The 26371-nt window shown below is 51.1% G+C and overlaps 1 protein-coding gene across 1 annotated transcript; it reads left to right on the top strand.

Moving 5' to 3' along the window:
* The first annotated feature begins 1891 nt into the window (after nucleotides 1-1891).
* MUC17 (mucin 17, cell surface associated) lies at nucleotides 1892-20221 on the top strand. Its single transcript, XM_075994856.1, has 10 exons — nucleotides 1892-10519; nucleotides 10975-11091; nucleotides 11466-11524; nucleotides 14594-14745; nucleotides 15218-15286; nucleotides 15382-15541; nucleotides 16475-16636; nucleotides 16795-16892; nucleotides 18415-18494; nucleotides 19688-20221. The coding sequence occupies exons 1-10, from the start codon at nucleotides 1892-1894 to the stop codon at nucleotides 19727-19729; spliced, it is 9567 nt and encodes a 3188-aa protein (XP_075850971.1). The 3' UTR covers nucleotides 19730-20221.
* Nucleotides 20222-26371: the final 6150 nt, after the last annotated feature.

The raw sequence follows: 26371 nt of genomic DNA on the forward strand, positions 1-26371 counted from the left end.
TCATTTGGTTTTTAATTATTTTTGAAACAAAAAACGTAACTACTACTATTTACATTTTATCTTTTCATTAAAAGATAATAAAAAGTCTATTAATAGGGGGAAAGGGCATTTATTGAAACCTTAAAATTTGTACCCCCATAGTATGACGAAATCAAAAGAAAAGAAAAGAAAAAGTCTATTAATAGACTTAGAAAGATAATAGATAGAAATATCATAAAAGATAATAGAAAGATAATAAAAAGTCTATTAGTTTACATCATTCTGGTGTGGATTAAGAGTAGTGATTGAGTGGGAAGGCTGGTTAGGAGGAGGGCAAAGGTCCCACACGTACCACAAATTGGGTGGCTTATACCCCAGAAACCTATTATTGTCTCACAGTTCTGGAGGCTGGAAGTTCAAGATCAAGGTGTCAGCAGGGTTGGTTTCTCCTGAGGACGGGGAAGGAAGGTCTGATCCATGCTTCTCGCCAGCTGCTGGTGGTTTGCAGGCAATTTTTGGCATTGCTTGGCATGTAGAAGCCCTCACCTTTCTTTTCTCCCCTCTTCCTCCTCCTCTGCCTCCTTTTTTTTTAAGAATAAAAAGGTGCACTCGCTAGAGTCTGCTGTGCCATGTCGAACAGATTGGCAGGGAGCTTTCTTGTGTTGGTTCAGGGGCTTGTGTTCCTTCATGCTGAGGCTTCACGCTTCCCTACTGCCCTGCTCACCATCCGCCTCCACCTGGCAGAAAGGAAGAACAATTGGTATCATCAGGGAAGGTTTTAAAGCCAGGTTTTAGCACCCATCCATGGTGCCCACATTCCACTGGAAAGTACTGAGCCACGTGTAATATTTACTTTCCTGAAAGCTGACTCCAGAGTTGGGCAAAAGATCTCTTCCTTACACCTGCACAACCTGACACGGCCCCACATGCTCCAGGCCCACCCCACCCCTGCCCCATCTTCTTGCTTCACTTCTATGGGGACAAGGTCCTGGTGCCTGATTGCTAACTGAGACTTAAGCATGCTGGTCCAAATGCCACAGCCTTTGCAGAGCACAGAGTGCAAACTCGGAGGACTTCCCGGGGGTGGAAGGAGGATTGAGACTCTAGGATCCTAATGTCTTTTCTCTCTTGCAGACCTCAGAGAGAACAGGGCTGTGTGGGATGGAGGCGGGTGCATCTCCCCAGAGGACCTTGGGGACCCTCGGTGCCGGCAGCTGGCTGGGAGCTATCAGGCAGGTGAGGAGACGTACTCAGAGATCTGGGAAGGGGTCACACCCACGAACAGACACAGCAATCCCCACCAGGCTGGTGAAACCACTGGATTGCAGGGTCTGTGACAGCTTAGGACCTGGGACCAGGAATGACAATCCAAACCTGGAAGGACCCAACCAGGGAATGTGGGAGGGGATTCAGGCGAGGTCCCTTCCTGACAGGAGACAAGGGAGGGCAGGAAGGACACACATGCACTGGAGCATGGATTCGCCCAGCTCTCACAAGGGACTGTGACGGTGTCGCTCCTCTAACATGTTTTCTGTAAAATCCCCAAGTACAACACCATAAATGATGTGGAGAACCTGGAGAAAATGCCTAACGACATGTTTTATCTTCAACAGGTCATACTAATAATATCACTGTACGGGGACACACGACGAAGTCCACTGAGCCACGAGCTGGGTACAGTGACAATAATTCCTCACCCACAAGCACGCCATTACAAGCTGACAACTCCGCTGCGGGCACCACACATGGGGCAAGCCTACCACCTAACACGCTAGATGAAACGACCACACTTTTCAACCCTTCTACTGAATACAGTCCTTCACAAACAACTGAAGATGGCATCAGTCCCTCACCACAGACGGACACAGTGCAAAGCAATCCCTCAACAGCTCTTCATCACAGTACCCCACCCATGACGACTCACAACGGGGCACGCACATTTCCTGTTGATGCCAACCCATCCTTGACCACTGTAGTTGAAGCCAGCTCTTCTCCGACCACAGTGGAAGGCACCACCCTGTCTTGGCCAACTCCCAGTGAAGGCAGCAGTCCATTATCTACTGTCCTCGTCAGCACGTTCCCTGGGACCAGTCCTACTGAGGCCAGCACTCCAGCAACAACTCCAGCTGCCACCACCACATATTTGCCCTCTTCTACAGAGGCCATCTCATCTTCTACCACTGTTGAAGGCACCACCGTTCCTTTGTCAACTCCGAGTCAAGGCGGCACGCCGAGCGCTAGTACTCACTTTAGCACTGCACCTGTCACGAGTCCCACTGAGGCCAGCAAAACTCCTGTTGATGCAACCACATCTGTGACCCCTGTAGTTGAGTCCAGTTCTCCTACCACAAGGGATGGCACCACCCTGCCTTCGTCAACTCCCAGTGAAGGCAGCAGTTCTTTAACAACTGTCCTTGTCAGCACCTTGGCTGGGACCAGTACACCTGAGGCCAGCACACCTCCTGTTGATGCCACCACATCTTTGACCACTGTCATTCAGGGCAGTTCTTCCCCTACAACAGTGGAAAGCACCACCCTGCCTTTGTCAACTCCCAGTGAAGGCAGCAGTCCATTAACAACTGTCCTCGTCAGCACGTTCCCTGGGACCAGTCCTACAGAGGCCAGCACACCAGCAGCAACTTCAGGTTCTACCACCACATATTTGCCCATGTCTACAGAGGCCATCTCATCTTCTACCACGGTTGAAGGCAACACCATACCTTTGTCAACTCAGAGTCAAAGTGGCACGCCAAGTGCAAGTACCTTCTTTAGCCCTTCACCTGCCACCAGTGCCACTGACGCCAGCACACCTCCTATTGATGCCACCACATCTGTGACGCCTGTAGTTGAGTCTAGTTCTTCAGCGACCACAGTTGATGGCACCACCCTGCCTTCATCAACGCCTAGTGAAGGCAGCAGTCCAATAACAACTGTCCTTGTCAGCACCTTGCCTGGGACCAGTGCCCCTGAGACTAGCACACCTCCTGTTGATGCCACCACATCTTTGACCACTGTATTTCAAGTCAGTTCTTCTCCTACCACAGTGGAAGAAACCACCCTGTCTTGGTCAACTCCCAGTGAAGTCAGCAGTCCATTATCAACTGACATTGTGAGCACCTTACCTGGGACCAGTCCCCATGAGGTCAGCACACCTTCTATTGATGCCACCACATCTTTGACCACTGTTGTTGAGGGTAGTTCCTCTCGTACCACAGTGGAAGGCACCACCCTGCCTTTGTCAACTCCCAGTGAAGGCAGCAGTCCATTAACAACTGTCCTTGTCAGCACTTTGCCGGGGACCAGTGCCCCTGAGACTAGCACACCTCCTGTTGATGCCACCACATCTTTGACCACTGTATTTGAAGCCAGTTCTTCTCCTACCACCGTGGAAGGAACCACCCTGTCTTGGTCAACTCCCAGTGAAGGCAGCAGTCCATTATCTACTGTCCTTGCCAGCACGTTACCTGGTACTAGTCCCCATGAGGCCAGCACACCTTCTGTTGATGCCACCACATATTTGACCACTGTTGTTGAGGCCAGTTCCTCTCCTACTACAGTGGAAGGCACCACCCCGCCTTTGTCAACTCCCACTGAAGGCAGCAATCCATTAACAACTCTCCTTCTCAGCACGTTCCCTGGGACCAGTCCTACTGAGGCCAGCACACCAGCAACAACTCCAGGTTCTACCACCACATATTTGCCCACGTCTACAGAGGCCATCTCATCTTCTACCACTGTAGAAGGCACCACCGTAACTTTGTCAACTCTGAGTGAAGGCAGCACGCCAAGTGCAAGTACCCTCTTTAGCACTGCACCTGGTACCAGTGCCACCAAGGCCAGCACACCTCCTGTTGATGCCACCACATCTGTGACCCCTGTAGTTGAGTCCAGTTCTTCACCGACCACAGTTGATGGCACCGCCCTGCCTTCGTCAACTCCCAGTGAAGGCAGCAGTCCATTAACAACTGTCCTTGTCAGCACCTTGCCTGGGACCAGTGCCCCTGAGAGTAGCACACCTTCTGTTGATGCCACCACATCTTTGACCACTGTATTTGAAGCCAGTTCTTCTACCACAGTGGAAGGAACTACCCTGTCTTGGTCAACTCCCAGTGAAGGCAGCAGTCCATTATCAACTGACATTGTGAGCACCGTACCTGGGACTGGTCCCCATGAGGTCAGCACACCTTCTATTGATGCCACCACATCTTTGACCACTGTTGTTGAGGGCAGTTCCTCTCCTACCACAGTGGAAGGCACCACCCTGCCTTTGTCAACTCCCAGTGAAGGCAGCAGTCCATTAACAACTGTGCTTGTCAGCACGTTCCCTGGGACCAGTCCTAGTGAGGCCAGCACACCAGCAGCAACTCCAGGTTCTACCACCACATATTTGTCCACGGCTACAGAGGCCATCTCATCTTCTACCACTGTAGAAGGCACCACCGTAACTTTGTCAACTCTGAGTGAAGGTGGTACGCCAAGTTCAAGTACCCTCTTTAGCACTGCACCTGGAACCAGTGCCACCGAGGCCAGCACACCTCCTGTTGATGCCACCACATCTGTGACCCCTGTGGTAGAGTCCAGTTCTCCTACCACAGTTGATGGCACCACCCTGCCTTCGTCAACTCCCAGTGAAGGCAGCAGTCCATTAACAACTGTCTTTGTCAGCACCTTGCCTGGGACCAGTGCCCCTGAGACTAGCACACCTCCTATTGATGCCACCACATCTTTGACCACTGTATTTGAAGCCAGTTCTTCTCCGACCACAGTGGAAGACACCACCCTGTCTTGGTCAACTCCCAGTGAAGGCAGCAGTCCATTATCTACTGTCCTTGCCAGCACTTTACCTGGGACCACTCCCCATGAGGCCAGCACACCTTCTATTGATGCCACCACATCTTTGGCCACTGTCATTCAGGGCAGTTCTTCTCCTACAATAGTGGATGGCACCACCTTGCCTTTGTCAACTCCCAGTGAAGACAGCAGTCCATTAACAACTGTGCTTGTCAGCACGTTCCCTGGGACCAGTCCTACTGAGGCCAGCACACCAGCAGCAACTCCAGGTTCTACCACCACATATTTGCCCTCTTCTACAGAGACCATCTCATCTTCTACCACTGTTGAAGGCACCACTGTTCCTTTGTCAACTCCGAGTCAAGGCGGCACGCCAAGTGCTAGTACCCTCTATAGCACTTCACCTATCACCAGGGCTACTGAGGCCAGCACACCTCCTATTGATGCCACCACATCTGTGACCCCTGCAGTTGAGTCCAGTTCTCTTACCACAGTGGCAGACACCACCCTGCCTTGGTCAACTCCCAGTGAAGGCAGCAGTCCACCAACAACTCTCCTTGCGAGCACCTTACCTGGGACCAGTCCCAATGAGGCCAGCACAACTTCTATTGATGTCACCACATCTTTGACCACTTTAGTTGAGTCCAGTTCTTCTCCTACCACAGTAGAAGGCACCACCCTGCCTTTGTCAACTCCCAGTGAAGGCAGCAGTCCATTAACAACTGTCCTTGTCAGCACGTTCCCTGGGACCAGTCCTACTGAGGCCAGCACACCAGCAACAACTCCAGGTTCTACCACCACATATTTGCCCACGTCTACAGAGGCCATCTCATCTTCTACCACTGTTGAAGGCAACACCATACCTTTGTCAACTCCGGGTCAAGACGGCACGCCAAGTACAAGTACCTTCTTTAGCCCTTCACCTGGTACCAGTGCCACTGAGGCCAGCAAACCTCCTGTTGATGCCACCACATCTGTGACCTCTGTAGTTGAGTCTAGTTCTTCACCGACCACAGTTGATGGCACCACTCTGCCTTCGTCAACTCCCAGTGAAGGCAGCAGTCCAATAACAACTGTCCTTGTCAGCACCTTGCCAGGGACCAGTGCCCCTGAGAGTAGCACACCTCCTGTTGATGCCACCACATCTTTGACCACTGTATTTGAAGCCAGTTCTTCTCCTACCACAGTGGGAGGAACCACCCTGTCTTGGTCAACTCCCAGTGAAGGCAGCAGTCCATTATCTACTGTCCTTGCCAGCACGTTACCTGGTACTAGTCCCCATGAGGCCAGCACACCTTCTATTGATGCCACCACATCTTTGACCACTGTTGTTGACGGCAGTTCCTCTCCTACCACAACAGAAGGCACCACCCTGCCTTTGTCAACTCCCAGTGAAGGCAGCAGTCCATTAACAACTGTGCTTGTCAGCACGTTCCCTGGGACCAGTCCTAGTGAGGCCAGCACACCAGCAGCAACTCCAGGTTCTACCACCACATATTTGCCCTCTTCTACAGAGGCCATCTCATCTTCTACCACTGTAGAAGGCACCACCGTAACTTTGTCAACTCAGAGTGAAGGCGGCATGCCAAGTGCAAGTACCCTCTTTAGCACTGCACCTGGAACCAGTGCCACCAAGGCCAGCACACCTCCTGTTGATGCCACCACATCTGTGACCCCTGTTGTTGAGTCCAGTTCTCCTACCACAGTTGATGGCACCACCCTGCCTTCGTCAACTCCCAGTGAAGGCAGCAGTCCATTAACAACTGTCCTTGTCAGCACCTTGCCTGGGACCAGTGCCCCTGAGACTATCACACCTCCTATTGATGCCACCACATCTTTGACCACTGTATTTGAAGCCAGTTCTTCTCCGACCACAGTGGAAGGAACCACCCTATCTTGGTCAACTCCCAGTGAAGGCAGCAGTCCATTATCTACTGTCCTTGCCAGCACTTTACCTGGGACCACTCCCCATGAGGCCAGCACACCTTCTATTGATGCCACCACATCTTTGACCACTGTCATTCAGGGCAGTTCTTCTCCTACAATAGTGGATGGCACCACCTTGCCTTTGTCAACTCCCAGTGAAGGCAGCAGTCCATTAACAACTGTGCTTGTCAGCACGTTCCCTGGGACCAGTCCTAGTGAGGCCAGCACACCAGCAGCAACTCCAGGTTCTACCACCACATATTTGTCCACGGCTACAGAGGCCATCTCATCTTCTACCACTGTAGAAGGCACTACCGTAACTTTGTCAACTCTGAGTGAAGGCAGCACGCCAAGTGCAAGTACCCTCTTTAGCACTGTACCTGGAACCAGTGCCACCAAGGCCAGCACACCTCCTGTTGATGCCACCACATCTGTGACCCCTGTAGTTGAGTCCAGTTCTTCAACGACCACATTTGATGGCACCACCCTGCCTTCGTCAACTCCCAGTGAAGGCAGCAGTCCATTAACAACTGTCCTTGTCAGCACCTTGCCTGGGACCAGTGCCCCTGAGAGTAGCACACCTCCTGTTGATGCCACCACATCTTTGACCACTGTATTTGAAGCCAGTTCTTCTACCACAGTGGAAGGAACTACCCTGTCTTGGTCAACTCCCAGTGAAGGCAGCAGTCCATTATCAACTGACATTGTGAGCACCGTACCTGGGACTGGTCCCCATGAGGTCAGCACACCTTCTATTGATGCCACCACATCTTTGACCACTGTTGTTGACGGCAGTTCCTCTCCTACCACAACAGAAGGCACCACCCTGCCTTTGTCAACTCCCAGTGAAGGCAGCAGTCCATTAACAACTGTGCTTGTCAGCACGTTCCCTGGGACCAGTCCTACTGAGGCCAGCACACCAGCAGCAACTCCAGGTTCTACCACCACATATTTGCCCTCTTCTACAGAGACCATCTCATCTTCTACCACTGTTGAAGGCACCACCGTTCCTTTGTCAACTCCGAGTCAAGGCGGCACGCCAAGTGCTAGTACCCTCTATAGCACTTCACCTATCACCAGGGCTACTGAGGCCAGCACACCTCCTATTGATGCCACCACATCTGTGACCCCTGCAGTTGAGTCCAGTTCTCTTACCACAGTGGCAGACACCACCCTGCCTTGGTCAACTCCCAGTGAAGGCAGCAGTCCACCAACAACTCTCCTTGCGAGCACCTTACCTGGGACCAGTCCCAATGAGGCCAGCACAACTTCCATTGATGTCACCACATCTTTGACCACTTTAGTTGAGTCCAGTTCTTCTCCTACCACAGTGGAAGGCACCACCCTGCCTTTGTCAACTCCCAGTGAAGGCAGCAGTCCATTAACAACTGTCCTTGTCAGCGTCTTGCCTGGGACCAGTGCCCCTGAGACTAGCACACCTCCTGTTGATGCCACCACATCTTTGACCACTGTAGTTGAAGCCAGTTCTTCTCCTACCACAGTGGAAGGAACCACCCTGTCTTGGTCAACTCCCAGTGAAGGCAGCAGTCCCTTAACAACTGTGCTTGTCAGCACGTTCCCTGGGACCAGTCCTACTGAAGCCAGGACACCAGCGACAACTCCAGCTGCTACCAATACATATTTGCCCACTTCTACAGCGGCCATCTCATCTTCTACCTCTGTTGAAGGCACCACCATACCTTTGTCAAGTCCGCATCAAGGCAGCACACCAAGTTCTAGTGCCCTCTTTAGCACTGTACCTGTCACGAGTCCCACTGAGGCCAGCACACCTCCTATTGATGCCACCACATCTGTGACCCCTGTTGTTGAGTCCAGTTCTTCTTCTACCACAGTTGATGGCACCACCCTGCCTTCATCAACTCCCAGTGAAGGCAGCAGTCCATTGACAACTGTCCCTGTCAGCACCTTGACTGGGACCAGTGCTACTGAGACCAGCATACCTCCTGTTGATGCCACCACATCTTTGACCACTGTATTTGAAGCCAGTTCTTCTCCAACCACAGTGGAAAAAACCACCCTGCCTTTGTCAACTCCCAGTGAAGGCAGCAGTCCATTAGCTACTGTCCTTGCCAGCACCTTACCTGGGACCAGTCCCAATGAGGCCAGCACACCTTCCATTGATGCCACCACATCTTTGACCACTGTAGTTGAGGGCAGTTCTTCTCCTACCACAGTGGAAGACACCACTCTGCCTTCATCAACTCCCAGTGAAGGCAGCAGTCCATTATCTACTGTGCTTGTCAGCACGTTCCCTGGGACCGGTCTTACTGAGGCCAGCACACCAGCAGCAACTCCAGGTTCTACCACCACATATTTGCCCACGTCTACAGAGGCCATCTCATCTTCTACCACTGTTGAAGGGGCTACCGTACCATTGTCAACTTCGAGTGAAGGCAGCACGCCAAGTGCAAGTACCCTCTTTAGCCCTTCACCTGGCACCAGTGCTACTGAGGCCAGCACACCCCTTGTTGATGCCACCACATCTTTCACCAATGTAGTTGAAGCCAGTTCTTTTCCTACAACAGTGGATGGCACCACCCTGCCTTTGTCAACTCCCAGTGAAGACAGCAGTCCATTAACAACTGTCCTTGTCAGCACCTTCCCTGGAACCAATCCCACTGAGTTCAGCACACCAGTAACAAGTCTTGTTGACACGAGCAAACCTTTCACCTCTTCTACTGAGTCCAGTTCTTCTGCTACAACTTATCAAGCCACCTCTATATCTGTGTGGACAGATACAGCAGAAAGCAGCCCTCCAACAACTCATCTTGATACTACCCCATGTGGCAGCAGTCCCACGGAGTCCAGCACAGCTCCTGTTTTTGCCACCACAGCTTCTACTACTGTAGTTGAAGCCAGCTCATCTCCTACCTCAGTAGTAGTTAGCACAATGCCTATGTCTACAGCCAGTGAAGGAAGCACTCCAGTAACTAGTGTCCTTGTCACCAATCTACCTGGGACCAGTCCTTCTGAGAGTATCACAGCATCAACAGCTGTGGACACCACTATACTTTTAACAACATCTCCTGACACCATTTCTTCTCATATACCTATTGAAGACACCACTACATCGGTGTCAACTGGTACAGAAGGAATCACCCGTAGGACAACAAGTTTTGTTAGCAACCCTCCTGTGACCACTTCTGTTGTTGTCACTGCTGCAACAAGTGTTGCTGGGTCTTCCCCTGTGACAACTTTCACCCAAGTCACCACACCATCAACCAGTAACAGTGGTGCCACCACATCTTTTTCAACTGCTGAGGAAGTCACAATCAGTGCAACGACTATTGGTGACAGCTCCACATCTGTGTCCGTGTCTACTGCACCCAGCACACCTGCCACCACCAGCAGTGGCTTCATGACCTCTGCTTCAACTCCCCTTGTGGCCAGTACACCTGCCACCTCCACCTCTGTCAGCACCAGTCCTGGGGCCCCTCCATCAGAATCCAGCGTGCCATCCACCATTGCCTCTCACACCACCTCTGCCACGTTCCCTCCTGCCCCTTCCAGCAGACCCCCACCAACTTCTGCCTCCTCCACACCTGTGACCCCTGCCACCACAACAACCAGGTCAAAAACCAGCACAACGACTACACCCAAGTCCACGGTGTCTACCCCTACTGTCCCCACCAGGCCCTCGACTCCTACAGTGAGACCCACTCTCGCCCCAACTCCTGCTGTGGTCAAGTGCCAGAATGGAGGCATCTGGGATGGGATCAAGTGCGTGTGCCCCAGCCCGTACTATGGGCAGAAGTGTGAGGAAGTCTTCGACAGCCTCGAGATGGGTGAGCATGAGCCCAGGGTCCCCGACCTGCAACCCCAGGCCCAGCCTCCATGCAGGCCCCTGTCTCTGCCCCACCTTGATGCGTGGCTGCGAATATGGCCTCTTCTGGGCTGTATTTTTTTTTACCCAGTGGTAAGAAAGCTATTTAAAAATGCATAAGATTGCACTCATTGCATTGTCCCCCCCCCAAAAAAAAATGCATAAGAAAAGAAAGGAACGTTTTGGAACAAAATACAAACGGCACAGCATGCTACCATAAAACACACTTAAAATAAATGAGTATGGGGAGGAGCAGGAGGCAAAGCTTGTGCCCCCTCCCTCCAGGGGCGTTCTGATGAGACAGGGCGGGACGGGGCTGGGAGGCTCGGGTCACTCCTTCCACGCAGGCTGCAGCTGCTGGGGTGCGGGTCTCCCGGGCAGGTGGCTCAGGGGACGCTTTGCTCAGTCAGTGCTGTTGTCCACTCCCCTCAGAGCCAGTCTTGGCCCAAGTGGAGACGACCGTGACGGTGACCAACGAGGAGTTCACCGAAGAACTCCAAGACCAATCTTCCATGAAATTCCAGGAGTTTAATAAGACATTCTCGGAGCAGGTGAGCCTGGGAGGGCAGGCCCCATGGCCACTCAGCTCCCCCTGGGAGGAGCCTGTAGGGGTTAAGAAAGCAGCTGAGGGCCATTCTCTTGTCAGATGTATGTGAGTTTCTCAGCTCTTCTGTGTCCTCAGGGCTTACCAGGGAGGGGGGGGAGGATGAAGCCAGGTTTCACTGGGGGCTGCAGGGGTCCCTGGGGCAGATCCCAGGGAAGGGACAACTCCATTTGGCAAGTGTGCCATGGCCAGCTTGGGACGCAGGCCAGGATGTGCTGTGGGACAGGACAGTCAATCTCTGCCCTCCTGCTGTCCCATGGAAAGCCATGCAGGCCCCCAGGTGAGTCCTCAGGGATGACGTGGTGGCCCCTTGCCTTTCAGATGAGCATCATTTATTCTGGAATCCCTGAGTATGTGGGAGTCAACATCATAAGGCTGAGGTGAGTATCTGCAGCAAGAGGGTCTGTGGAGTGGAAGGGGAAGCCATGATTATACAGGCAATTACAGCCATGCCCCCGTGTTCCTCTGCTTCGGCTGCCATCGCAGGGTACCCAGACCCACTGGCTTAAACAACAGAAATTTATTTCACACAGTTCTGGAGGCTGGAAGTCCGAGATCAGGGGTTTCTCCTGAGGCCTCCCTCCTTGGCTTGCAGATGGCAGCCTTCCCGCTGTGTATTCACGTGGTCTTTCCTCTGTGCACACGCACCCCTGCCGTCTCCTTGTGTCCAGATTTCCTCTTCTTATATGGACACTAGTCAGATTGGATTAGAGCTCACCCTGATGGCCTCATTTTAACTTGATCACCTCTTTAAAGACCCTGTCTCCAAATACAGTCACATTCTGAGGTTTTGGGGGTTAGGTCTTCAACACATGAATGGGGTGGGGCATAATTCAGCCCATAGCACCCCTAACAATAATGATTTTACAGATGTTTTAACACTGACAGCTTATGACCACCCTGGGAGAGAGGCCTGTGGGCCGTCCCCATTGTGCAGATGAGAACACAGAGGCTCAGAGAAATGCAGTGACTTGCCCAAGGCGTGGGTTATACAGTGGTAGGGCCAGGATACAAACAGAAGTCCTGATATGGCAGGGAGAGACTGACAAACCAGAAAACCTGGGAGCAACAGCTTATTCTTCGGAGACAAAGACAAATAATTCAGCCTGGGAAGGGAAACCCTGGGGAGAAGGGTCTCCAAGTCGAAGGTCGTCTCATATTCACTCCCACTTCAGCCAAAGTGGGATTAGGTTCCGTCAACCCCTCCCCTACTATCAACCCCAAATTTATGAAACCCTTGAATGGTGCTGGCCAAGGGGGCTTGCATGGGTCCCCCCTCAATCACCCCTGGATGGTGAGGGAAACACTTCCAATGGCTTCTCAAAGTCAAGATCCATAATTTTCTTTCTTTCTTTTTTTTTTTTGAGACAGAGTCTCACTTTTGTTGCTTGGGCTAGAGTGCCGTGGCGTCAGCCTAGCTCACAGCAACCTCAAACTCCTGGGCTCAAGCAATCCTCCTGCCTCAGCCTCCCGAGTTGGGACTACAGGCATTCACCACCATGCCTGGCTAAGTTTTTGTATATGTGTATTTTAGTTGGTCAATTAATTTCTTTCTATTTTTGGTAGAGACGGGGTCTGGCTCAGGCTGGTTTCAAACTCCTGACCTCGAGCAATCCACCCGCCTCAGCCTCAGTAGTAAGATTACAGGCGTGAGCCACTGCGCCTGGCAAGATCCATAATTTTCATAAGGAACTTATGCAACAGAACAGCACAAAAAACACAGCAAAATAATGTGATTCAATCAATCTCTTTCTGCCTCAATTCTAATATGAAACTTTCTCTCTAACAAGGGAGGCTACCCCAGATGGGGTCCAGGTGAGGTTCCCAGGCCCCTCCCAGTCCTCATTCACCATAGGTGTCCTGGTCACCTTTGGTGGCTCTTTAGTGCTCTTTAGCAAGTTAGCTCCTCTGCCTGAGAAAGGCGTTTTTCTTTCCTGCCCTAACAGTTCTGCTAGGACTAACATGCACTGACCCTGTAGGGCTCTCTTTTGTCCTCTGCCAGGAGAGGAGGTCTATAGGGCCAGGCCCTCTGTTTCTCAGGGGAAAGGGGGAGGACGGGCTTACACTCCCATCCCAGTCGGCTGCCTGCAGGCACCTGGGGCTTTCCTTCCTGGGCTGACTGCTTGCTGGCCAGTGGGTGTCTGCTCCCCAGATCCCCCTGTGAGCTCAGTGGCTGTCAGGCTTATGACACCCTACATTTCCCTCTACTGCACCTCCCCAGGCCAGATAGGAGGAGCTGGGCTCTGGAGGCTCCTGCAAGACACACGGCAGGAAAGTCACTTTTGCCCAGAGAGCAGCTCCCGAGAGGTCTGGCAGTGGGCAGATAAGAAGTGAGAATCTCTCACTTCCAAAGCAGAGAAGCAAGAGCCCTGGAAGCATCCATCTAGGTCAGGCCCCCGTTTTACAGCTGAGGAAACTGAGGCCTGTGAAGCTCATTGACTGGTCCAAGGTCAGTGAATGCCAGGGTCTCATCTGCATCTCTAGCCAGTGAAGGAGCTGGGGAGGTACCCAAGGCCACCACTATGTGGCTTCTTGTAATTGCTACTTCCATATGATGAAAGGTGGCCTTGAGCCAGAAGATCCCCTGGCTCTTCTAACTCTGATGTTATTCTCGTTCTACTATTATATATGTTATATTAATATATATTATAACTCATGTCATATAATTCTATTATTCTATATGTCATATGTAATGTTACATTGTGTTATCCTCATTATAATGTTTTCCTGTTAGTATTCCCTCCAAATCTGCTGTTTATATTTCAGCCTCAGAATATAGTGTTAAGGAGAAAGAAAGTTAAAGGTTGTGCTTGGCCTTCCAGTATTTAGGAAGCTTGAATTGTGAGCATCGGAAGGCTGGACTTTAACTGTAGTTTAAAACCCAGAAAGTACTTGTTGCTGGGGAGTAAATAAAACCCTGCACTCTTCAGAGGGAAGGAATTTGCATTTTGGAATATGAGCTTGCTGACATTGAGGCATTCCTAGTTCTCTTTTGCAAACACAGGGGCTAGACCACTCTAACTGGGCTTGGAGTTAGGGAAGAGGAAAGTTAGCCACTGAGCAGGAGCCCTGTGGATCCTGAGGCCAGGTTGTCTTGACAGGACTGACCCTGGCTTCTAAATCTTGGGAGAGACTTCTGCCTGGGACTTTAGCCTTTGGGGTGTCAGAGACCCTTTTAGAACTGACAAAAATGTGTATGGTTAGAAAAACTGCACATATGCACTTTCACAGTTTTACATTCTTACGAGGCTCACAGACCTGTTCCTGGAGTTCATGAGCCCCGTAAGAGTCCCTGGTTTGACAGTGCTCGCCCAGTGAGGGCGGCCATCATCTTAACCATCCTGCCCCAGCTGCCTTCCCTGGGCAGCAGACAGGGTGTGGCCGGGCTGGGGAAGGGGTCGGAGAGGTGAGCACCAAGTCTGACCCGAGAACCACTCCCCTGCCCGCAGTTCCGGCAGTGTGGTGGTGGAGCACGACATCATCCTGAAGGCCAAGTACACCTCGGAGTACAGGGAAGTACTGGAGAAGGCTTCCGAGAAGGTGAAAGAAAAAATCGAGGAAGTGACCAAAGAGCAAATAATGAGTAACAGTACCTGCCTAAGTACGCTTCTAGGCCTCCAGGGAGAGGAGGGGGTGTCCTCAGAGAATCTTAACCTTTGTCATCCTCCAGCCCATTTTGTCCCTGGGGTGGGGCAGGGGAGAGATGCCCAAATCGGTCCCAAAGCTTGTTGCTCAGACTGGCAGACTCCAGGACACCCCTGGAAAGCTGTCTGCAGGGCCAGGTGCGCACACGCAGGCTACAAGGGGCGCCAGTACCGAGGGGTACAGGCCAGGACAGTCTGCTGGAAAAAGAGGACTTGTGCCACTCTGCCGCAGATGCTTCTAAACATAAGGAGCCGTGTGCGGACTGTGGCAGAGGGCACAGGGGACACAAGGACACAGGGAGGCACCATTCTGGAGGGTTGGACATGAGGCTGGAGACCCCCACTGCAGGGGCCGTTCCCCACTCCTCTCCCCCCCTTACCCCTGGCCCGCGAGCACATGGTAAGGGGCTTTCCGTGTCTCCTTTGCAGCCTTGCTGTGTTTCAACTCGACTGCCACCAAGGTGCAGAATGTTACCGTGGCCCCGTACGACCCTCTAGGTAGGTGACACGAAGGGAGACTGGGGAGGTGGGAGCCCAGGGGGGCCAGGCAGCGCCCCCAGCCCCTGACCACCACTGCTCCCTGTGCCCCTCAGAGGAATGCCGCAAAAGCGCTGGGAACTTCAGCAAGTACTTCACAGTGGAGTACAAGGACCAGCAGCCACACTGCATCAACCCCTGCATGTCCGGCTTCAACTCCTCCGTAAACTGTAACTTTGGCAAGTGCCAGCTGAAGCTCAGTGGCCCGCAGTGCTAGTGAGTGTCCCGCCCTTGGCCAGCCCAGCCCAGCTGTCCTTCCCCCCTCCCCTCAGGCCTCACCGCCTGGAGGCCAAGGCTGTCAGCGGGGTGCCAGGCCTCCCAGCTGCCTCCGGCCAGAGGAATTGGGTTGGCGGGTGAAGTGGGGGACATGCACGCTCCAGCCCAGTGGCTGCCCTTCCCGGGGTCCTCCCTGTGCTGAGCAAGGCTGAGGATGGTGAGAAGCTCCAAGAAAGCTCAGGAACCTCCCAGTCCCACAGGGAGAACAGGGACCTGGCCTCCAGGGAGAGAACAACGTCCCTTGGTGGCACAACAGAGAAAGAGGGCCACACACCCACTGGGCAGGGGGGACAGCCTGTAAAGCCAGTCACAGAGGGAGGAAGGCCAGGAAAGGCATTGCCGACTGAAACTGAACCAAAGGGGCAGAGACGGCTGGAGGGGCAGGTGTGGGGAAGGAGCGCCCCATGTGTGAAGGACCGAGTGGTTGTTCTGGGAAGAGGGGTCACAAGCCGGCATGTGGAGGGAAGGTCCAGGGCTCAGGGCATCTCTGTGGGGTGGGGGTAAGAGCTTCAAGGGTGGAAAAGGGGCTCTGGATCAGGGGCGGGTGTGGCTTTTCCGGGCAGAGAGGAGGGCTGGAAATGAGGATGATTGATGGGTGGGTGGAAGGGTGACTCAAGAGTCTTCAAGTCCCTGGGGGTGCAGCCCAGGAAGCCCTGGGGCTGGCCAACTGTCCTGGGCTACTACTGGAGGCAAAACCTAAGGGCCCAGAGCGGGTGCTGGGCCCATTTAGGGCCGGCCCCATGGAGTCTGGCCTTCATCTCCACCCATCCCCTTGGGGCTCCTTGTCCTGCACCCTGGCCATCCCTCCGTCACCTCGTCCTCTGCAGGGCCGGGTTCTGAGGCTGGTGCTAACTCTCGTCTCTCCCCTCCCAGCTGCCTGAGCACGGAAACTCACTGGTACACTGGGGAGAGATGCGACGCAGGCATCCAGAAGAGCCTGGTGTACGGGCTCCTGGGGGCGGGGGGTGCGGTGGTGCTGGCTGTCCTTGTCGGCCTCCTGGTGCTCACATTCCGCTCCAGGAGACAAGTGAAAAGGTGAGCTGCTACCACCCCCTCTTCTCTCCTTCTGTCTTCAATTGCTTCTTCCTTGAGGTGGACAGTGGGGTAGCCAAAGGCAGGGACATAGCTTGCCTCTGGGTCCTTGTCCATGTTCCCTGATCATAATGAGGTCCCTCTGGTATTTCTGTTAATAGGCAAAAGCACAGAGTGTCTCAGTTGTACAAGTGGCATGAAGAGGAGGGTGGACCAACCCCTGGGACCTTCCAGAACATGGGCTTTGACATCTACCAAGGTATTGGCGATCCTCAGTGCACTTGGAGTGGCTCAGAGTGTGGAAACACACATATGGGAGGCAGGTGGGAATACGCTGAGGCTTAAAGGAGCCAAAGGGGAAAGTATTTCCCGTCTCCAATATGTCGGGCTGGCTCCACGTTCAAAACCCGATTTCCACTGCTGGCTCCAGCGATACCCTGAATGGAGCACAGCGTAACTAAACCACTGGGTCCTTGACGGTGGTAGATTTCTCTAGAACACAAAACTGTGACCAGGTGGACCTGCATGAGTACCCAGGAGTAGGTGAGCTCATTGACAAGTGAGTTGTATATCTCAGTAAAGAGGTTAACATTAGATTTAGTTAGGTTAAATGTGCATGTTAAAATTTCTAAAAATAAGAGCCTTTAAAGTCTAAAGAAGGAAAGACACGGAATGAGAAAATTTCTAGAAATGGTCTTTAAATTGTAAAGGGAAAGATTGGAACAAGGGAAAAGTCCAGTCAATCCACAAAAAGGCATGAGAGGGAGAAAAATAAAAAGTTAGGACAGAGAGCACAAATCAAGATGGTAGAAAGTAATCCAAGTTTATCAATAATCATAAGGGGAGTGGATTAAACACTCGGGTTAAAAGAGTGGAATTTAAAATCAAAGGTATGGGAAAAGACAAAACAGAGAAATTCTTATATGTAGCTACATTCATCACAGGCGAATTCACTTTAAAGAAAAAAGAATTACTAGAGATAAAAAACGATTAAGATTGGGAAATAGCTTACTCTGTTAGGCACAGGTCTAACCTGTGTGCCCTATTAGAACAACTTCAAAATATACAAAGCAAAAATTGACAAAACTACAAGGAAAAATTGACAAATCTACCAACATGGTGAGAGATTTCTAAAACACTCTTCTTAAATAATTGACTGATCAAGGAAACAAAAGTCATCAAGGATTATAGAACTTTTATACAAAATATTTTACAGTCTCAATACAATACAGAACACCACATTCAATGACTAGAGAATACACATTCATTATAAGAGTACACAAAAAACTTGTAAGGATGGCCATAAAAAGTCTCAACAAATTCCAAAAAAAGTATTTAAGTCAAACTATATTTTTTGACCATAGTGCAAGTAAGTTAGAAATCAATAATAAAAATATTTCTGAAAAACAAAAATCCCATATCTTTGGAATTTTTTTTAAAAAGTTTCTAAATAACTCATGGACCAAATAAGAAATCATAATGTAAGTTAGAAAATACTTGGATCTGAGAGTTAATGAAAATACTTGGTATCAAAACCTGCGGGATGGAGCTACAACTGCGTCCCACATTCAAAACTCAGAAGGAAATGTATAGCTTTAACATGCTTGTGTTAGGGGGCTGCTGAGGTCAGGTGATTTAGGTAGTCTGTCACATTTTCAATGGTTTTCAGTTTCCTGGGAGTGGGGACAGACTCCATCATCCTCCATTAAGTGGGATTAGATGGGGAGAAGAGAGCTTGTCTTTCTAACCACCTGTTTCTGCGGGGCTTTCTACCCTTCCAGAGAAAGATGATTCCATCTACCTGGACTCCATCTATAGTAACTTCCAGCCTTCACTGAGACACATAGACCCTGAGACAAAGGTAAGAAGTGCCTAGATGAGATGCTTGTCTTTCCTCACCCTGAGACCTCAGCTCCCCCTCTACACGGTAGGACCTTCAGAAAAGCAAAGTCATGTTTAGGGTTTGTGGGTCCAGGTGACCCCCTTGACCCACACTGCCAGGAGAGGGGCATCTCAGGGTGAGATAAGAGCTAAGTGGCAAGGTAGGGCCCCCTTCCCTAGCTTCCTGGAACTTCAAGCTCTGGGGTGTCCTTTTCCACTCTAAGCATGTCTTTGATGGCCAACTTATTTAGTGATTCTAATTTTTAAACACACACAAAAGTCAAAATAGTAGTGCAAAAAGCTTAACAATGTTTAACATGTTGCCATGTTTTCTTTCTTCATATCTATTCATTCACTAACATTTGCTGAATCATTTGGAATTCAGTTGCAAACACTATGACACTTGATCCCTAAACACTTCAGCCCACATTTCCAAATACCATTATCACACCCAACAAATTGATGAAAATTTCACAATATTATCCAATATCTAATTTTCCAATTATCCCAGGGACATCATTTATTACTAGTTTTTTCAGATGTGGATGCCACAAATTTTACTCATTGGCTTTACTTTTATCTCTTTGGGTTTTTTAATTTAGAACAGGCTGTACCTTTTTAAATATATTCATTTTTTTAAAAAAGGAATCTAGGATGACTGTCTTGAGGAATGTCTCATATTCTTGATTGGTCTGATTACTTCCTCATGGTGTCATTTAACTTGTCCCTCAATCCTCTGTATTTCCTATACACTGGAGGTCAGGTCCAGAGGGTTGATTAGCATCAGATTAAATATTTTTGTTGTGTCATAGATAACGTTATTACCTCACCCGAAGAAATACATAATGTTGGGTTATCTTGCTATGAATAAGGCCAAGATTGGTCACTTGGGTAAGGGGTGACCACCTCTTGATTACCACCTTAATGCTATTTCAACTGGATGTATATTTGAGAGTAGAAGAAATACCAAGTGTGATTGGCCTCAGGCGCTGGACCCCCTAGAGAGAAGCCTTGGGGCAAAGATGAAATCTCTGGTCAGGATTCCTGTAAACCTAGCTAGTGGGGAGGGGAAGAAGTAATTGGTTTGTGCTAGACTCCAGGTAACAGGACAAGCTTCCCAAACCCGGGTTCCTCATGCACTCAGCCCTCACCTAGTCTTATTTCTCTTTTCAGATTCAAATTCAGAGGCCCCAGGTGATGGTGACTGCATTTTAAGACACAGGCAGTTTCACTTAGAGCTCTGGAGTCCTAGAGAGAGGAGATTCCAGTTCAGCTAAGCTTGGTGGAACATTTCCCCATTGAGAGCACCCCACAGGGAGTTGATGAGAAGCAACCCCTGGACCAACCTAAAAAGAGAGAGAGAAGAAAGACAACAGTGTTGGGAAACTCTCAAATAGAAACACCACGGAAGCTCCAATGGTCTTGTCATGATACCAGGTTACACCCTCCTGCTTGTTTCCAGAGAGGTTCCTACTTACGCCTGCCCAGGTTCAGCACCAAGGACAGTGCCTCACCAGCCCGTTTCCAACCCTGACCCCCATCAACACTGGACTGTACTTTATGTTTTACAAAATACTCTTGAGAATTAGAGTGTCCCATCTTCATGGAAACATATATGAGAGTATATAAAGTACATACTATTATGAGTATTTTTATAGTTCTTACTTTTATGGCTTCTGATTTTTCCTTGGGAAATATAATAATATGTATTTATGAACACTAAAAACAATAAAATCAATTTCTTTATAATTTTCATGGTCCCCAGTTGCTTCCCTATAGAAGGGCCTGTTTCTAATCTGCCAGGCTCTCTCTCCTCCAGAACATACAGTCTGATGCGTTTCGGCCTCAAGATGGCAAGAGGGTGTCTGCAGCCAGGTGGGGTCCATTCCCAAGTGTCACCAGCAACACTTGTTGGCCCAGAGGATGCCAGGAGTGAAGGCAGGACCCACACACCCACTCACATGAGGCAGGGACTCATTCTCTACCAAGTTCTCCAAATTCTCCTTCTGGAAATGGGCAGATGTTTCTTGCCACAGACCTAAAGAGAGGGAGACCTGGGCTCTATTTCTAGCTTTCTCATGAACTTCCTGGGTTAAATTTGGGAAAGCTCATCTGACCATTGGGCCTCAGTCTTGCTCTCTGCCGAGTAAGAACTAGGTTATTTCTAAAGTCCCCTTCATCGCTGTCATTCTTAACATTTTTAGGACACGTTTTTGTGATTCTGGCCACGCCACTCAGGATTCATTTTGTTCCGGAAAGTCTCTCCCAGGGAACACCCCAGGAAAGCATAACCCAAGACAGAGCCTAGACTCTTCTGCCGCCTAGTGGACACTCTGGGCATCTGCAGGCACCTGTCAGCCTCCAGCCATTCCCTCCTGGCCTCCCCCACCAGGAATCTTCAGCTACAATTGATTCATTCCCATATTTGCTCTCAAAATCCTCAGCTTCTAAAACTGAGGCTGAATCCATATGCCTTCACTTTCAGACCTGCTTCCTGCCTCTCACAGGCCCGGGCATCTGTGGCCATGGGAGGGGGCCTGCCACAGGGCTGCAGACCCCACATCCTGCCTGGAGAGCTGCGTTGTCCCCCTCACACCTTCCTGCTCTCTCTCACTCCGTCCACACCATGAAGAGGCAGGACAGGGCGGCCAAACGCTCGGGCTGCCCAGGCCCAGCTCTCGGCAAGCCATGGACTCCCTGGGTGAGCTTAGGAAAGCAAATTCTTCCCTCTGAACCTGTGTTCTCCCATCTGTGAGAGCCCAGTGGCCATTTACCATGTGTCAAGCACTGTTTATGATTCCTGGTCTACAAATGAGGGAAACTGAGGCAAAGAGACATCCAGTAATTTGCCCAAGATCAGGCAGCCAGCGGGTATGAAGCTGGGGTTAGAAGCCGAGGGTCTGGTGGTCAATCCTGTGTTTTGGGCCATCAGTTATATGCCCTCCCTGTGGGGTCTCCCTTGGAATAAACTGGGTTAATCCATGTAAAATGCTTGAAACAAAGTCAGGCACATAAAAAGTTCTGAAAGAAAGAAAGAGAGTGGGAGGGAGACAGAACATTATCTATTGTTGCATCAGCTTTCTTCTTCACAATTCTCTCTTTGCAGCCCCTCATTCTTGTTGTTGTTGTTGTTCATAGCTGCTTTATTTGTAATACCCAAAAACTGGAGAAAATCCCAAACTCCATCAACATTTTAGAGATAGAAAACAGGTGAGAAAAATTAAGTAGCTCGCTCAAGATCACAAAGAGACTAAAATGGCAGGGCCAGAATATGAACCCAGGTCTAAAGGTTTACAAAGCCCAGGCCTCTTTCCCCTATGCAAATCTATACTGGGCTACCTTCCAGAATTACTGCATGATAAAAGCTCAAATACCACCCAAATTCATATCAATTAGGCCAGAAAACAAGTTTGCTCCTAAGCATAGGGGGAAAAGGAGCCAAGAAGGCTTGACTTAAAAGTTAGGAGAGTTCGGGAACCTTAGGTGATCCACCAGCTCAAAGATCTGCGCTAAAAGCAGGGCAGGTTTCAGACCCTCTTGTAGAAGTTACAGGGAATATAGTCCTATTAACTTCCTCAGCTGAAATCCCATCGGTGTGCTACCCAGCCTTCTGCCCAAAACATTAAATTAGGTTTATTCTCAGATCCAACTTAAAGGCAAAACAAAACCCTAATTCAAGTTTAGAGATATCTCACACTATCAGGTAATTCTTTGCCATCAAGAGAGAAAAATCCTCTACTCCAAAATATAAGAGATATAATGCAAAAGTAGGAGCAAGATAACAATAGTTTAATAAACAAATACAAATTCTCTCTTTTTTTTCTTTTGAGGTAGCATCTCGCTCTGTTGCCCAGGCTAGAGTGCAGTGGCGTCATCATAGCTCACTGTGACCTCAAACTCCTGAGCACCACAGCCCTTCATTCTGAAGTCTCTTCTTCCCCCTCCTCCTCCAACATGGAAGGGTGATGGTTGGACTTGGGACAAGTTGGAAGGAAGACCGTCACTTTGCAGAAACAGGGAGATCCAAATGCACAGAGATGCCAAAAGATGGTAGGAGGCAGATACAGCAAGGCACAGGGAGGAGGGTCCAGTGTGGGCTTAAAGGCAAAGAGGAACTTAGGGACTACCCCTTGGGATTCACACTGACCACGTGTGCTGTCCCGCACAGTCACGAAGATCCTCGCGCCACTGCTTGCCCTTCAGTGCTGCTCCTGGCCAGACCCACGGGTCTGTTCATGGGATCACCTCGGGCCCAGCCCGTGGTGTCCACCAGCCTCACGGCTGCTCTTCCTATGACCTGTCCTGGTGCCAATCACTGCTTCCTCCTGCAGCCCACCGTCTCCTTCCCGATTGTGCTGTTCACCTGCTCAAAACACTGACACCCCTGCCCTCTGATTAAAGCAAAATTCACTCCTCAACATGGTTGTCAAAGTCCCTGGAACCGGGCCTCATCTCCTCTCCCGGCTCCATCTCTCCTTCTACCCACGCCCCACCGTGTGGATTGCTGAACTGACACCCCCTCTCCCGGGCAGCTCTTCAACCTCATCCTCCCACATCATCCTCTCTAGAACCTGACCCATCCTGCAACTCCAATTCCACTTCCTCCAGGAAGCCCTCCCTGATACAACCCTTGTATATTTCTGTCATCCTGTTCACCATTTCCCCTTGTCCACTCCAGGGCGAGGGCGAGGCTCTGGTCCCCTCTGTGCCTGGTGCATAGAAGATGCCACGAACTCTAACAATTAAATCGAAATTCATGTCCACAAAGTCTTAAAAAACACTTCCTGTCACATTCATCCTGTCCTTCTGGTGCTCCTTTGGGGCTTGTATCAACAGGACATAATCAAATTCTTATTTGTTCTCCAATTGCTTCCTGCATGCTTCTCCCCAGTCCTGTGGACAGCGCTGTCCCCTGTGGGTCGCAGACTCTAGCTCAGGCTGTGCAAGCTGTGGGCACTGGTACACCCCGGGCTGCTCTTTCTCCTGAACCATGGCCAAGCCTCTCCCTTTCTGGAAGGGATCAAGACAAAAGGAACGGTCAGCAGAGCTCTTTCTCCATCCCTGGGGTGCCTGCGTTTGAGAACAAACACAGCATCTAGATCTTTCTCCTTCTCTGAGTCTTTTCAGGTCATCCCGGGTCGCCAGACACCTTGGGGGTGGGGCAGGAATGCGATGAGCCTGGAAATTCAAGGACCATTTGCTGACACATAGACTAAGGCTGATGCCACCAGCCCACCCCTAAAATGTACGGAGATGAAGGAACCATTTTCCAGAGCATCTTGTCACGTTCAGGTCTCCGGCGGGCAGACTAGAGTATGGCCTCACAGATGACAGCAAGGGCCTTGGCATTTAGAACCCCGGGGATCGTGGGAGACCTGGGAAGACGTGACCCATTGTGTTTTGCAGCTGAGGGCAATGTGCCTCTGTGGTTGGTGTTTAAATTACACCCCCAAGTCGGGCAGGCCTGATTCATCGGCAATGATACAGCAGGCGGGGGAGCTGGCGGCTTCCTAAGCCGGGCTGCCTGGCGAGAGGCAGGACTCACAGGGGAGCTGGGCAGCTGAGGAAATTTACTGCGTGGCGTAGCCAGGGAAGTGGAATTGAACCTGGGCCGTCATCAGCCTGATTAGCTCCATGCCTCCTGGAGGGAGCCAAGGGCGCGGAGGCAGCACCGGGGAGGGGGGCGGGGAGCCTGGTCTGCTGGCACTGAGGCGGAGTCCCAGGAGCTGGGTCTGTTGAGGTCAAGAGCAGCCGGGCCCCAGAGAAGCGCAGAGCAGCAAATCCGGAGAAAAGACCCTGACAGCCAGTCCTGGGAGAGAGGGTGGATCCAGGGTGGAGAGCAGGCTAGAGGCTGGGAAATGCAGGCAGGTGTGAGTTGGGGGGAGGGACATGGGCTGAACTGGGGGGCGCATAGCACCTGCTCGCTGAGGGCCGGCTCAAGGGCAGGCGCTGGCCAGTGAAAGGCTCAAGGGCTGCCCCGGCCTCTGGCACGAGGTTCCTGCAGGGCGGCTGCAGGAAGCCCTGGAGCTCTGGCTTAAGAGACCCAACTGCAGCCTGCTGCTCCTGGCACCCCATTTATACAGGATGCGAAATTTGAACCTTTGGGAAAAGAGGGCCCAAAGTGCCAGGCAAAGACTGAGTGGCCTTGTTCTCCACAAGCGATACAGGCCACTGACAGCCCTGCCAGGTGGAGACATTTCCAGGCTTCCAAAATTGTCCTGATGGCAGTCATCACTCAGCCATCCGCGAGCCCTTGGAATAGGCCAGGCCTGGTCCTAGCAACAACGCACATGCGTTAATTCAAAGCTTCCCAGCTGGGGTGCCTGAAGCCAGCATGCCCCAAAAGGGTAACAGGTGTGCAGGGAGAGGGAGCCCCCAGCCCTCCAGCCACGGAGCAGGGCTGGAGCCCAGCCCCCGGAACCTGTGGTCTCCGGGTCTTACTCACACACGGGCGGGGCATGCAAAAGCGCTGCGAACACAGCATTTTTTTATTTGACCCTCACCATAGTTCTACATGGCAAGTCCGTTTATCATCCTCACAGATAAGGAATCTTGGAGTTAAGTGGCCTGCCTAGGGCAGCCCAGCCAGGAAGGAATAGACTTGCCCTGGGCGTGTTTGATATCAAAGGCCACTGTGAGAACAAGCTCAGTGGGCAGACTGCCCTCTCCAGGACCGGCCCTGCCCGGTCACTACTGCAGAGAGGGCAGAGCCAGCTTTCTCCCAACACACACGAGGATGGGCTCTCTGCCCGGGGTTGGTGGGCTCTGTCAACAACATTCGCAGTATTTCTTTCTATGCTGCAGAGGTAGACCAGATGGGGACAGAAGGGATCATGTCCCTCCACATCCGAGACAATCTAGAATTTTCCTAGGGAGACTCAAGCACTTAGTGTTTCCTCCTCTTCCTCCTTTACTGGAATGGGCTGTCGGCATTGCAGACACCCACGCTGATAATACCCAGGCCTGGGATTTGGTCCAGTAAGTCTGAGACACCCAGGAGCGTTGCTGCCCTGATTTGATGCTAGAACAGCCACAGGTTTACTGTGGCTTCGCTGCTTAAACCTGGAGGACAGCTGTGCCAGGGGATGGGGGAGCTTGGCCATGCCCCAAACACAAATTGAGACCTCCCCCCCAAAAAAACCTAGCATTTATGCTAGTTTCCCAGGGCTGCTGTGACAAAGTACCACAAACTCAGTGGCTTAAACAACAGAAATTCATTCTCTCCCAGTTCTGGAGGCCAGAAGTCCAAGATCAAGGTATCAGCAGAATGGATCGCTTCCAAAGGCCGTGGGAGAATCCACTCCAGGCGTCTCTCCCAGTTCCTAGTGGTTTGCCGGCACCCTTTGGCTTGTGGCAACATCACCCCAATGTCTACCCTCATCTTTATATGGCCTCCACCTGCATGTGTGTCTCTGTGTCTAAATTTCCCCTTTTCATAGGGACATCAGTCTTATTCGATCAGGGGCCAACCCTACTCCAGTACAACCTCATCTTAACAAGTTACATTTGCAGCAACGCTCTTTCCAAATAAGATCGAGATCTGAGGTTAGAACTTCAGCACAGGAGTGTGGAGGAGACATAATTCAACCTGAAGCACCCCTCTTCTAGAACTTGCACCTTGGTGGGGATTGGAATCGCCTGAGCGCTAACAAAGACCCTGGAGGCTCAAGCTAATAGACGTGGGATGGGGCCTGGGTGGTTCGGATACCAGCCGGTGTGAGTACGGCTCTCCCAGGAGACTAGCGATCAGACCTCAATGCAGAGGACCGAGCTGGTCACACGGCTCAGCTCACCTCATCGTCAACAGCCTGGACAAGGCTCATGTCTCATCCGACGTCCCCTTCATTCCTGTGCCCT

The sequence above is a fragment of the Microcebus murinus genome, chromosome 19 (genome assembly GCF_040939455.1).
Source record: "Microcebus murinus isolate Inina chromosome 19, M.murinus_Inina_mat1.0, whole genome shotgun sequence".
Taxonomy (NCBI): Eukaryota; Metazoa; Chordata; class Mammalia; order Primates; family Cheirogaleidae; genus Microcebus; species Microcebus murinus.